This window comes from Aquarana catesbeiana, linkage group LG02, assembly GCF_042186555.1.
Source record: "Aquarana catesbeiana isolate 2022-GZ linkage group LG02, ASM4218655v1, whole genome shotgun sequence".
In the NCBI taxonomy this organism is placed as follows: Eukaryota; Metazoa; Chordata; class Amphibia; order Anura; family Ranidae; genus Aquarana; species Aquarana catesbeiana.
In genome coordinates, this window is record NC_133325.1 from 447,858,314 (window position 1) to 447,872,811 (window position 14,498).

Below are 14,498 nucleotides of genomic sequence, written 5' to 3' on the forward strand. Positions count from 1 at the left end.
TGAAAAGGGCCTAACAGTGACCAGTGTTGTCTGTGGTCTCCCTGCAGCTGCATTCCCATTAGTGACTTATGGTGCCTTGTTCTGCACTGTGTCTATGTGTAGAGGCAGCCATCTTGAAGGATTAAGGCTTTGCTTCCTAATGTCAAAGATGCTCTTCTTATTACTGGTAATTAAGGGCTCGATCGCACAAGAGAGCCCTGCTGAATATCATGGCCGCTGGTCTGTGCTGGAATACAGTACAATCCTAGCGCATCCCACCGTTTTGTTTATTTCGTGGGATGTTATTGTAATGTCACAAGTTAATATTTAATACAGTTCTCCTCGCCGCAGTGACATTGCAATGTGGTGGTTTGCGTTGCAACATCATGACATTGAGTCCTTACAGATTGGTAGGGGTATTGATAAAGAAGCAGCAGCAGGGGTGAAGAAAACACAGATTCACAGGATATATAAATCAGAAGCTGAAAGACGCTTGTCTGCATGCCCTCAGTTCCAGCTTTCTTTCCAGATAAGAGATAAATGAGCAGCACAGTAGTGGCATCATCAAATTTCACTCCAAATCTTGTGTAATAGCAGTCAGAAGCAACAGTGCTCCAAACTGCGGCCTGTGGGCCGGATGTGACCATTTGCTTGCTCTTATCTGGCACTTGGGGCATTGTTCCACCCACTGATATGAGGCACTTATTCCTTCCACTGACACCAATGAAGGGGGGCATGCTTCCTCACAAAGATATAAACAATGGGGTACTATTCTACCCACGGATACCAGCAATGGGGCACTATTCCTCCCACTGAAACCAGTGGTAGGTCATTATTCCTTCTACGGGCACCAATGATGGGGCACTATTCTTTCTAATGGCATCAATGATGAAGCACAATTGCTCCCACAGGTGCAATTCCTGACCACAGGTGTTCTATAATTTTTTTTATACCCCCACTGACCACCAAACCTGAGACATTTTCTATTCCAGAGCCCCACCTGCTGCAGTCTGACACGCCTATAGTCTGAAGACAGTAAACTGGCCCTTTGTTTAGAGAGTTTGGAGACCCTGCCTTAGATGATCTAACACTGCAAATATAGAGCAATGCAGTTCAAGGTACAGTAGAGTCCAGGCATTTTTCACAGGACTTCTTAGGCACAGTTCCTAGAATTCAAAAATTTTCAGATTTTAACATGTCCAGATATTTCCTATAAAATAGGAAGTTTTTATGTTTTTTTAGGCCCATTTTAAAATGTTTAGGACAGCCGGAGAGGAGGGTGATACACGGGCTTGCAGGAGGTGAAAGTCACAAAAAAGAACTAACCATTTGGGCCCTTTCACACTGGGGCGGGGGCGGCGGCGGTAAAGCGCCCCGCTAGCGGCCGAGAAAGGGTTTAAAACCACGGCACTGTCATATTGATTTCAATGGGCAGGAGCAGTGAAGGAGCGGTATATACTCCTTCACCGTGCCGAAGATGCTGCTAGCAGGACTTTTTTTCCCGTCCTGCTACCGCACCGCTCTAGTGTGAAAGCCCTCGGGGCTTTCACACTGGAGAGACAGCAGCGGCACTTTCGGGTCGGTTTGCAGGCGCTATTATTAGCACAATAGCGCCTGCAAACCGCCCCAGTGTGAAAGGGCCCTTTAGGTGCTACATATTCATAATCCACTGAGTAGGCAGGGAGCAGTGATGACAGGAGAGGCTGCAAAAGGACGAAGCCTGTATAGGTGTGTCGCCTTCTGGCTTTATAGGCTGAAATCACAAGACTGACTGAACAGAATCACAAATATTTTGGCAGGTAAAACAGTTCACGTGTAGTTGAATTTGCTACAGTTTTTCAAGGGTACACTTTAAACATTACACTGAGGAATATTCTGTCATTTACAACCAGGGCTCCTGTAGAGCAGGGGTGTCAAACTCAATTTCATTGCAGGCCACATCAGCAGTATGGTTACATTTCCAGGGGTGCCTTATGCACAGAGTTTAGGGGTGTGCTGTGTACAGAGTTTAGGGGTGCATTATGCACAGTGTGCAACCCCAACCATAACCCCCCCCCAAAGAAGCTTCCTGCCATCTCTCTTCTATCTTTCCTAGCTCTAGCAACTATCCTGTGTAGGCCACTCTGAGTCGCCTTGCAGGGAGATTGTTCTCTCTCTCAGATTATGAAGATCTGCCCCTGCCGTGAGAACATGCAGGGATCTGTTAGTTCTGAGAGCCACTGAGAGCAAAGCTGTCCCTCCTAAACATAGAAGGCTTCTGTGTTTACAAGTGGTAGCGGGGATTGGGAGAGGAGGGGGAGAGCTGAAGGTGGCAGAATAGAATTCTCCCGCGTTTCAGCAACAAAAACTGAGTGCAAGAGCCACATGGCAAGGCCTGCGGGCTGGATTTGGTCGGGTGGATTGATTTGGCCCCTGGGCCTTGTGTTTGATAGATGTGTTCTAGAGCCTGCTAGGGTTCCTTGAGTTGTGGCTCATTGACCTCTCATTTAAAGCAGTTGTATACCCCGCTTTGTTATTTTTATCTACAGCTAAGCCTATATTAAGGCTTACCTGTGGGTAAAATGAATACCTCCTAAACGTACACCGTTTAGGAGATCTTCACCCTGCATGCAGCCGCTGACGTCAGCAGCTGCATGCACTCTGAAGGTCTGGCGTACCGTGCCGGAACTTCAGAGCTTCTTGCCGGAACCGAGGGCTTCCATCATAGCTCTGGCCACTCACAGCACTGGAACCGGCGGAGCCCACGAACCCGGAAATGCCGGGGAAACGTGTTAGCCCTCTCAGCCGTGACCGGGTGCCGCTGCGGGGGCTTCTTTCTAAGTTGTGCTGGTGTGCAGTGACATGAATGAAGTGCCATTTTTAGAACTTCAAATAAATTTTGATGCGCTGAAATGCTCACTGCAGCTGGAATCATATACAGTATGTTCATTTAGTGCTATAAAAAGTATAATCCTACATAATTGGTGCAAAATCAAATAACATCATCTATATACCCATGTGCAAATGTGCTAAATCAGTACTCCAAAAAATGACCCACACAAATTTAAAGTACATGTAATGTAAACCCCACAACCCATTCAGTTCATAATAGAAATGAAAGGGAAAACATTTGTGTATACATAGAAAAACATTATAAATAATTTTTCCCCCTTTCTATAAGTGATCACATACCATCTGTTCTCAGCTCCATAAGGAGCTAAAAGAGCTGGGGGAGGAGAAACAGCAGAACACTGGTGTTTCCAGTGAATGGCTGTGCAGTGCAGGACATGTGAGTATAAGTCTGAACACTGGAGGAGAGCACACTGAGTTCCCAGAATAGCTAGAGAACTGACCATGCTGTGCTTTCATGCCTAGTGTGGTCACTTTTAATAGGAAAGCAGGGGGACTGACAGGAACACCAGAGATGTCACATAAAGGAAGCAATACAAAGAGAACAGAAGGCTTCTTCATACAAGTACATGGTATTTCAGGAATATGAACTGTTGGGTTTACTACTCTTAATACCAACAGATGACAAAATAATGTACAAAAGCCACACACTATGTGCAAATAGCTGTAATCATACAAAAGTGTCCAGTGGAATATAATCGCTTTTTTACTCAACCTTATCAAATAAGTCCCACATTTAGGCCTGGTTCACATCTAAGCATTTTTTAAGTGCGTTTTTGGTTTTGCAGAAACACACTGCAGTCCATTTAACATGGTTTCCTATAGGTCATGTTCACATCTGTGTATTTTATGGAACTTTTGGACTTTTTTCTGGTTTTTGGTTCCATAGACTTCAATAAATCAAAAATGTGTTTTGAAAAACGCAAAATGCACCTGGAATATGCAAACTGCAACCTGCATAGGTGTGAACCAGACCTTAGACTCATGATCTCTAGCCAATGTTGAGTTAACAACCCAAGTGTTGTGCTGCCATATAGTTTCCACTCCGTGTGACTTGCACTCCACTTTGTGGATCCTCCACCCATCTGCTCAAAACACTCACCAGAAAATAGGACCCTTTAAGTGGATGGGTCCTTTGCATTTTCTTATATATCCCCAAACCAAGGCGGTCCCTGTTCTTTGAAATTCTATATACACGACGCATACATACCATAAAACTGTTTAATTAAAACAACAATAATCCATATAACTCACATTGGTTGGTGTCAATCCTACAGAACAAAAAGCTTGATAATCATAAAAGACCAGCTCCACTAGTGCTTCCTGCTGGGTGCAAGTGGAGACTCTGTGCGGGATGACGTCACGTGCCCCCAGACATTGCTAGGCAAGTGACGTTGTCCTACACATGGGCATCTCCTTAGCACCTGGCCAGGTAAAGCAGACACCCCCGCAAACAGGAGGGAGAAAATAGCAACTTTGGTACCCCTGTGACAAGAGGAAAGGGACATTTAATATCTCAAGGATAGAAGAGAATTTAATATCACTTTAAAATGACGCTAAACTCTGGTTTAAAACAAATTCTACTCATTCTAATATTCTTAACTAACAAAAGTCCTATAAATTGCTCAGCCTCCTCCAAATCTCCAAATTCCTTGCTGTGATCTGACTTCCTGTTAGAGGGTGGCTACGTTCATCCTCCATGGTCCCCCTGTATGTAGGAATGTAGTCACCCTCCCTTGCTCACTCCTGAGATGGACTATGAACTATAGAATAGGGGATGTGTAGTGTGCATAAAACAGTGAACATGTCTGCAAAAAAAGTGCACTGTTCTTTCCTAATAAACAGAAGTGAGGGAAAAAAGAGAGGTATGGGAGCTCATGGAGAATGTTACAAGGAGGCAGAACACCACAATAAGACCTTGTTTACACTAGCTACTTTGCTCTCTAAGGAGGGATCTGTGTTCGGATCATTTTCAGAGAGCATTTGGTAGGCAATGAAAAGGCATTGTATTGCCTCCTCACCCCGTTTTATCCTCCTAAAAGCTGGACTACCAGGCTGCAACTGCATGTGTTGTGTGCGGTTGTAGGGAGGTTACAGTTCGGCCCCATTCACTTGAATGGATCGCATTTGACAGACTGTATTGTCCACAGAGTGCAACGAGGGGTATAATTCCTGCTGCAGTCGCAAATTAAAGCGTTGCGGTTGTGGCATGAGCACATCCCTGGCTGCTACCTCTGCAGCTAAAGGAAGAGCACTTGAGGGGCGGTAAAAAATGCGGCACAACTGCTGGGTTTTACTGCCCTGTATAAAAGAGAACCATATTAACGAAAATAGGTTAGTGTCAATTTTTAGAAATCAGGCCTCATGCACATGGGGGGGGGGGGGGGGGGGTTGAGTTACTAAAGACAAATAGACTGTGCACTTTTCAAAGTGCAGTTGCCCTCTGCAAGAGCAGTTGCTCCAGAGCTTAGTAAATGAGCAGAAGCTCTGCTGACTTCCATAATCCAATCACGTGCAAGCAAAAATGCTGTTTTTTTACTTTCCTTGCACGTGACTGGGTATTCTTTGCAAAGTGAAGCCTTACCTCATTTACTAAGCTGTGGAGCAACAGCACTTTGCGAGGTGCATTGTGCATTTGCCTTTAGTAAATCAACCCTAGGGTGTTTGCTCAGCTCCTCCAAACACCTTTTCTCTTGGCAGGAGAAAAACACTGTAAAAAAAATACACGCCTAAAGCCATGTTTTGTGAACGCATTTAGGGAAGTTCAGGTGCGTCAAACGTTTGGGCATTCATTCCATTTTTCAAAATATGAATTTATTCTCTCATTGAAATGAATGAACACTCAAGAACTAAATATGCCTTGCATTTAGGCGCATCAGATGTCTTTTTCTTTTGCCTCTAAATGCCTGTAAACACATTTGAGTGCATGGACACATAGGGGTTGATTTAATAAAGGCAAATAGACTGTGCAATTTGCAAAGTACAGTTGCACTCTGCAAGAGCAGTTGCTCCAGAGCTTAGTAAACAAGCAGAAGCTCTGCTGACTTTCATCATCCAATCATGTGCAAGCAAAAATTACGTTTTTAAAATTTTCCTTGCATGTGATTGGGTATTCTTTGCTTCACTTACTAAGCCGTGAAGCAACTACACTTGGAAGAGTGCAAGTGCACTTTGCAAAGTACACAGTCTATTTGCTTTAGTAAATCGACCACATAGGCTAACATGAAGTGGCGTTTTGAGGTAGAAAAAAGTCAAACGCCCTTAAAAGTGGCATTTTTGACATCCAGTGTGCATGAGGCCTGAGACAAATGGCAGCTCATGATAGATCATATGACCCATTAGAAGTGGCAGCTGAGGGATCACATCACCCATATCACTGTTTGCATTTCTGTATCATGCGGTCATACAGTATCTCACAAAAGTGAGTACGCCCCTCATATTTTTGTAAATATTTTAATATATCTTTTCATGTGACTGAAGAAATGACACTTTGCTACAATGTAAAGTAGTGAGTGTACAACTTGTATAACAGTGTAAATTTGCTGTGCCCTCAAAATAACTCAACACACAGCCATTAATGTCTAAACCGCTGGCAACAAAAGTGAGTACACCCCTAAGTGAAAATGTGCAAATTGGGCCAAATTAGCCATTTTCCCTCCCCGGTGTCATGTGACTCGTTGGTGTCACAAGGTCTCAGGTGTGAATGGGTAGCAGGTGTGTTAAAGAGGAAGTAAACCATGGTGGTGGGAGTGTCATGGTCTGGGACTGCATGAGTGCTGCCGGCATTGGGGAGCTACAGTTCATTGAGGGAACCATGAATGCCAACATGTACTGTGACATACTGAAGCAGAGCATAATCCCCTCCCTTCGGAGACTGGGCTGCAGGGCAGTATTCCAATATAATAACGACCCCAAACACACCTCCAAGACGACCACTGCCTTGCTAAAGAAGCTGAGGGTAAAGGTAATGGACTGGCCAAGCATGTCTCCAGACCTAAACCCTATTGAGCATCTGTGGGGCATCCTTAAATGGGGGGTGGAGGAGCGCAAGGTCTCTAACATCCACCAGCTCCCTGATGTTGTCATGGAGGAGTGGAAGAGGACTCCAGTGGCAATCTGTGAAGCTCTAGTGAACTCCATACCCAAGAATGTCGAGGCAGGGCTGGAAAATAATGGTGGCCACACAAAATATTGACACTGTGGGGGTTATTTACTAAAGGAAAATCCACTTTGCACTGCAAGTCAACTTGAAAGTGCACTGAAAGTAAAGTCGCTGTAGATCCAAGGGGGACATGCTAGGAAAATAAAAAAACAGCATTTTAGCTTGCACATGATTGGATGAAAAATTAAAAGAGCTTCCCCTCATTTCAGATCTACCCCTCAGATTTAGAGCGACTGCACTTCCAAGTGCACTTTCAGTGCAAAGTGGATTTGCCTTTCGTAAAAAAAAAACAGTAGGCCCAATGTGGACATTTTCACTTAGGGGTGTACTCACTTTTGTTGTCAGCGGTTTAGACATTAATGGCTGTATGTTGAGTTATTCTGAGGGGCCAGCAAATTTACACTGTTATACAAGCTGTACACTCACTACTTTACATTGTAGCAAAGTGTCATTTCTTCAGTGTTGTCACATGAAAAGATATAATAAAATATTTACAAAAATGTGAGGGGTGTACTCACTTTTGTGAGATGAGATACTGTACATAGTCAGTTGATATTTTTGGGTAGACCCTAAGCATTCTGACAGGAAGTTTATAACATATGCGGAAACATGTCTAAAACTAGAGAGAAACTGCTGCTTGTAGCCAATGGGATTCCATCTCTAGTCCAGCACCGGTTAGGAATGAAAAGCAAGGCCCAACACCCCCGGCCTCCATGAATGATAACACGCTGACAAATAACTGAGTTATGTAGCCATATAAAGAAATGAGGCCACAGGCCAAGTACTTCTCACTTTAGAAGAGCCACAATCTGACAAACATTTTATATTATATTCATAGCGGCACAGTTCCTCAGGAATTCTGAAGTGGCGATATATTTATACCAAAAGACATCACCGTCAGCCTCATAGAACACAGTTCAGTAAATGAACATTTTTACCCACAAAAGATCAGATATGAAAATGTCTGTGCTATCTATATCTATCTAATCCAGTCATAGCTACCTGGGAACAGGAAACAGAGAACCAAACTAGTATCTATAGGCAACAAAAACAGTTTTTCAGACACTTTAATGCATGAGGCCTGATGTCAAACGTGCCTTCAGTGATACAAATACTGATTTAATGGATGAGAGAGTATACATTCCTAGTATAGGGCCTCATTCACACTGGCAATGACATGCATGTGTTTAGCGGACATTTCTAAACGCATATAAGGCCCCGTTCACACCACAACGATTTTCTGCTTGAAGCTTGTAGCTCTAAAACACTAAACAAGCAAAATCCTATTCATTTCAATGGCCTCTGCTCACACATGAGTGTTCTGTCACTCAAAAAAGTAGATGAGCTTCTTTGTGGCAGATTACAAGCATTTTTGGCAACATAGACTTCAATAGAAACACCTGATTTGAGCGTTTTGTCGCTCGTTTTCTGCTCAAACAGCAGCTCTCCAACCCTAATTTCCTCTCCCTCTTCTCCCCCTTGTGCTTTCTTATGGCTAAACAAAAATGCTTGCAGCTGTAAAACGCTGGTAATACACTTCTAAAAATGCTTGTAAAAAAGCTGCAAAAACACTTAAAAAAAAAAACTACCAAAAAACTCCAGTGAATCGATACGCTCAGGTGTGAACGGAACCTAATGATTTTAAATGTTAGAATTCACACTGTGCGTTTACCTGCTTGAGGGCCACTTCACACCTGAATTGCACAGCCTGATTCAGTATGGTGCGATTTTCAGCTCATTCTTTTGAATAGGCTGAAATTGCACTGGATCTCATCAAAAATAATGCATGCACTACTTTTCAAAAATGCACTGCACTAAATCGCATGGTACTGTGGTACCCTGCAAACCGGTGCAGGCAAGTGCACTGTGTTTGTTATCCATGTTTGGGGTGTCATTAGGAATACACTGACTTCTACAGCAGACCGCCCACCTAGTGCGTTTTGAATGTGGTGTGCGCTCAGTTTAGCTATGTTTGGAGAAAATAGGATTCTGTTCACCTGGGTCAGATTAGATACTCTGAACGAAACTGAGCCCTCGTTCACATTGGAGGGATTTATCTTGCGATTTGACTTCAAGTCGCACCCTATTGCCGGCAATCACACTGTTCGAATCAGTGTGACCCTCAATTTGAAAGAGTAGTTCCTGCACTACTTTTGCCGTTTTCAGGTGCAACTTGCATGAAGCTGCACAGATGTCTTCCAAGTCACACCTGAAGTCACACTGACATGACTTTGAAATTGTGCGCTTTCAGATGATTTTGCACAATTTCAAAGCCGCATGCAATGTGAACAAGGGCTAAGGCTTGGACAGACTGGGCACTTAGCCTCTGTGTATCAAATATTGGCATTTCGTACACCCGGGAAGCAAATGAGAAGTGTCTAGTCCCGCTGCCTGCAGCCTGTCAAGGTCTGTGACAGGCTGAAATAGGCTGCTGACGGACACTGTATTGAGTGGTACTAATGTTTAGGGCCGTATGCATTCAGGGACATATGCTCAGAACGCTGATATTCTGCAATTCTGACATACGTCCTTAAATTCATAGAGCCCTAAACATTAGTACCACTCAATACAGCGCCTATCAGCAGCGTATTTCAGCCTGTCACAGACCTTGACAGGCTGCAGGCTGGATGCTGCACCCGTGCTTCCAGGGCACATGAAAATACCAGAGTTTATCGCACAGGAGATAAAAAGACAGGTGTGCATGAGGCCTAAAGCACTATGCATGCCGCCATTACAATTCATGCGTTCAGAAACTGTTTATAGGCATCTGGGAGTGTGCAATGCTTTGTAATGTATGAATTCGCACCTAGACATTCAGCAGTATCTAGCTGCAGTAAGGGCTGGTTCACACCTTAATCACACAGGAACGTGGCCCACGCGACTCAGTTCAGTGCGATTTTTAGCCCAATCTTTTGAATAGGCTGAAATCACATTGAAAAACACTACTTTTCAAAAAACACACTGCACCAGATCTCCTGGTACTGCGGTACCCTAGTGCTGCCACCTGTCCGGGATTCACCCGAACAGTCCAGGTTTTGAACCATGTGTCCAGGTTTCAGGTGGACAGAAACCCGGACACATTATTCAGACTGGGCTGTGGCTCCCATGCTATGCGCACCGCATTTCTACTCTCCATGGTGCACTGAAAGGTGTCCCAGGCCGCTAAAGTGTTTGGGTTTGTCTTAAAGAAAAGGTGGCGACCCTACGGTACTCTGTGATTGGGTGCAGGTGGCAAACACACTGTGTTTGTGATGTCTTTAGGAATATACTGACACCTGCAGCAGATCGCACACACAGTGCGTTTACAGGAAAAACGCACAGAATTTGCCCATCCCACACTGTGTTCTGGCCCTCGGTCTAGCTGCGTTTACACAAAACAAGAAATGTCTGCATTCTGGGACTGTTTAGCTTGGTTCTCTGCTGCTAAACGCATGTAAACACAGGTACATCCAGATGCAGGAGAAATGGATCTGGGATGTAGAGCTTTTTTTTATACATCTCAGATCACTGCCTGGGTGCATGAGGCCTAAAGGCACTTAACGCATGTAAATCCTTGCAATGCATATGAACACACATAGGCCTCATGCACACGGGCACCTGGGGCCAATGTAAAATTCAGGTATATGTTCCCCGCCTGCAGTCACAGCCGCCTGTACAGATCAATGGCAGGATGAGGCTGTATGCTGGTACCTACGCATCCAAGTGTATACATGTGTACAGGTATGGATGTACACCCCTGGAGGTAGACGGCCTTTGTTCAGGGGTGTACATCCATACCTGTATACATGTATACACTTGGATGCGTAGGTCCAAGCGTACAGCCTCATCCTGCTGTGACCACGGACAGAGAAATACACCTGCATTTTACACTGTAGGGTGTATAAGCCCATTAGCCCCAGTTCACACAGAATGCAGCACTGAGATCGCGCTACTTCAGCACGATTTCAAAGCCGCCGGTCAGTGCGATTTTATGCACAGATGTCAATGCAGGTTGCACATAAAATCGCCATAAAATAGCGCAGGAACCTTTTTTCAAATCGGTGCAAGTCTGAGTCGCACTGATTTGAACGGTTCCATAGGCACAAATAGGGTGCAACTTGTCATGGCGATTTTTGAACAAAAATCGCCATGACAAGTCGCAACAGTGTGAACCGGAGCTAAAGGCAAATACATCTAAATACAGAAGGAGTAAAGCTTACTTATACGTCCCACATCGTTTCTCCTGCGTTAAGGTTATGCCATTGTGAATGAGGCCTTATGATGCACAATAAACGTGCTGCACTATCCCTCCTACAGAAAATGGAAATTGGTCATATTGGTTTATTTTTTAAAGTAAAAAAAGAAAGGACAACAAATGACAAATATCACCAAATATTTTGATTGTTATCACCAAATATTTTGATTGTTATTCACAACCAGAAACACACAGACCAAGTCAGTGCAGTGTGATGTTCAGCCCATTCTAGGCTGAAATCGCACTGGATCGCACCAAAACAAAGGCATGCACTACTTTTAAAAATGCACTGGAACCAAATTATTATTATTATACAGGATGTATATAGTTGCTAACAGTTTGCGCAGCGCTTTACAACATGGGGGCAGACAGTACAGTTACAATACAAATCAATACAGGAGGAATTTAGAGGGTCTTGCTCATCAGAGCTTACAATCTAGAATCGTGTGGTACTGCATGAGATCTGGTGCAGACAAACGTTTGCGATCTGCGTTTTGAGGTGTTGTCAGGAATACACTGACACCCACAGGAGTTCGCACGCCCAGTGCGTTTTGAATGCGGCGTGGGAAACGCGCAAGTTTCCCGCACATCGCGTTCTGGTGTGAACGGGCCACCAAATCTTCTCCACTTTACAAAATTCTGTTATGAAATGGCAAACAAACAAAAAAAAAAAAAAAAAAACAGTTTTCACCCGTTAGCCGGTATATTTAGGGAAATGGGTCTTATGATGATGACGGTTATGTGTGTATTCCCAGGGTGCACTTCCAATTAGCAGCATTTGGCCCCCCGGTAACTGCAGCTTTCCCAACCAACACGCCCAACTACTGTACCTCACCTGCATAATGAAATCACCAGGACACGGCACACAATGGCCAAGGCGGATAGCGGGACACGTTCCCGGGGATCTGATGGCACCCATGGGAGATGATATAAAGGAAGACGGTGGTAATGGAAGGTGAAGGAGGAGGGGGGTGGATGAGAGAGGATGATGGGGGTGGTGGTGGCATCCAGGACTTGGTTCCTGGGGATCTGTAGGATCTTACTCACCAGAGCAGCCTGTGTGATGAGCAGCAGAAGCCCTGCACCATGGATAATCCCAAAGGCAAGATGCATCCTCCTTTTTGGCTAGAGATGTCCCTACAAATAACCCGACTAGATCGCCCTCCTTTCTCTGCCTCGTCCCCTCCGATCCCTCTTATTCCTCCATAAGGACAGGCTAGCTCCCCTACAAATCCTCTCCTCCTCCCTTCTTCTTCTTCTCCTCCTCCTCTTCCTCTGATCTCTCTCCTTCCCTTTCACCTTCCCTCCTCGGATAGTTCTGCCGTTGTGCTGCCTCTCCTCTTACACCCCTGGCTCTTCTTGTCTTTCCCCTTCAGCAGGAAACGTCTCCCCTCCCTCTCCTCTCCTCTCCTCTCTCCTCTCCTCTCCCTGGCGATCGATGTGTAGAAGAAGGAGAAGGTCCATGGGCTGGTGGAGGAAGAGCACACAGTGGCAGGCCGCCGCGCCATCTTGTGGACGGTGTGTGGTAATGCAGGAGAAGGCGATGCTGTGTTATTGCCAGTCATTATTCATCATGATACAATACCTGTCCCTCACTAGGTTGACCTCATCCCCAGGATAGAAAAGATCGGATTCCTCCGGGGAAACAAGCTGCTTAATATGGCATTTCATGTGCACTGAGCCTGGGTGCAGTGCAGAAAAAGGAATGACACCGGTGGAGGGAAAGGAAGGATATTGGCAGGCTGGAGTCAATGCATTTTAACCACTTCAATATCGGGCACATACACCCCCTTCCTGCCCAGGGTGATTTTCAGCTTGCAGCGCTCTCACACTTTGAATGACAATTGCGCGGTCGTGCTACTCTGCACCCAAAGGACATTTTTATCATTTTTTTTCCCCACACAAATAGAGCTTTTTTTTGGTAGTATTTAACCACTTCGCACCCAGGCCAATTCTGACATTTCTCTCCTACATGTTTCATGCTTAAAAAAAAAAAAAAAAAAAACAGTAAAGTTAGCCCAATTTTTTTGCATATTGTGAAAGATGAAGTTACGCCGAGTAAATAGATACCTAACATGTCACGCTTCAAAATTGCACACGCTCGTGGAATGGCGCCAAACTTCGGTACTTAAAAAGCCCCATAGGCTACGCTTTAACATTTTTTTACTGGTTAGTTGTTTAGAGTTACAGAGGAGGTCTAGGGCTAGAATTATTGCTTTCGCTCTAATGTTTGCAGCGACACCCCACATGTGTGGTTTGAACACCGTTTTCATATGGAGGCGGGACTTACGTATGCGTTCGCTTCTGCGTGCAAGCACACGGGGACAGGGGCACTGTAAATTTTGAATTTTTTTTCATTGTTAATTTTACTTTAAATTTTTTAGTTTGACACTTAAAAAAAAAAAAAAAAAAATTGATCACTTTTATTCCTATTACAAGGAATGTAAACATTGTAATAGGAATATGGCATGATTGGTCCTCTCAATAACACCCCATATCTCACCTCTAGGCTAGGACACCTGAAATGAAAAAAATTAAAAAAATTAATCTCTGCTTCCCAGCTAAGGCAGTGCCGTTTGTTTGAATGCAGAGGCCAGGCGTGACATCATAACATCATACTCAGCCTCCGAACGATCATAGAGACTCCGGCGGACCAGATGTTTAGATCTCTAAACATCCGGGGCCGGCGGATCTGTTTTCTGACTCACCAATGGCAGCGGAGAGCGGTGGGAGGGGGGATGTCCCCTCTCGCCGCCTGTAAAAACAGTCAATCGGCTGACCACTGCTATGATCATTCTTATGGTGCAGGGAATTGCTGGCTGAAAAAGACAATATCTGAATGATGCCTGTAGCTGCAGGCATCATTCAAATATACCTGCAGATATACCCGCACAAAGTCAAGGACATCATATGGCGGCCGGAGGTCGGGAAGTGGTTAATCACTGCTGGGTTTTTTATTTTTTGCTAAACAAATAAAAAAAGACCGAAAAAAATTAAAAAGTTTTTCTTTGTTTCTGTTATAAAATTTAGTAAATCTTTATTTTTTCTCCTTCACTGATGGGCACCGATGAGTCGGCACTGAGGGGCACTGATGGGCACTGTTAAGGCGGCACTGATGGGCACTCATGAGGCGGCACTCATGAGGTGGCACTGATGGGCACTGATGAGGTGGCATAGATGGGCACAGATGAGGCGGCACTAATGAGGTGGCACTGATGAGGTGGCACTGATGAG

The 14,498-nt window shown here is 44.6% G+C and overlaps 1 protein-coding gene across 1 annotated transcript in view; it reads right to left on the reverse strand.

Moving 5' to 3' along the window:
* SDC3 (syndecan 3) overlaps positions 1–12,756 on the reverse strand; it is a 173,774-nt gene extending 161,018 nt beyond the window's left edge. The window contains exon 1 of the mRNA XM_073615572.1: positions 12,312–12,756. Coding sequence (XP_073471673.1) covers positions 12,312–12,377 — 66 coding nt within the window. The 5' untranslated portion in view covers positions 12,378–12,756. The remainder of the gene's footprint in view (positions 1–12,311) is intronic.
* Between the last annotated feature and the right edge of the window lie 1,742 nt (positions 12,757–14,498).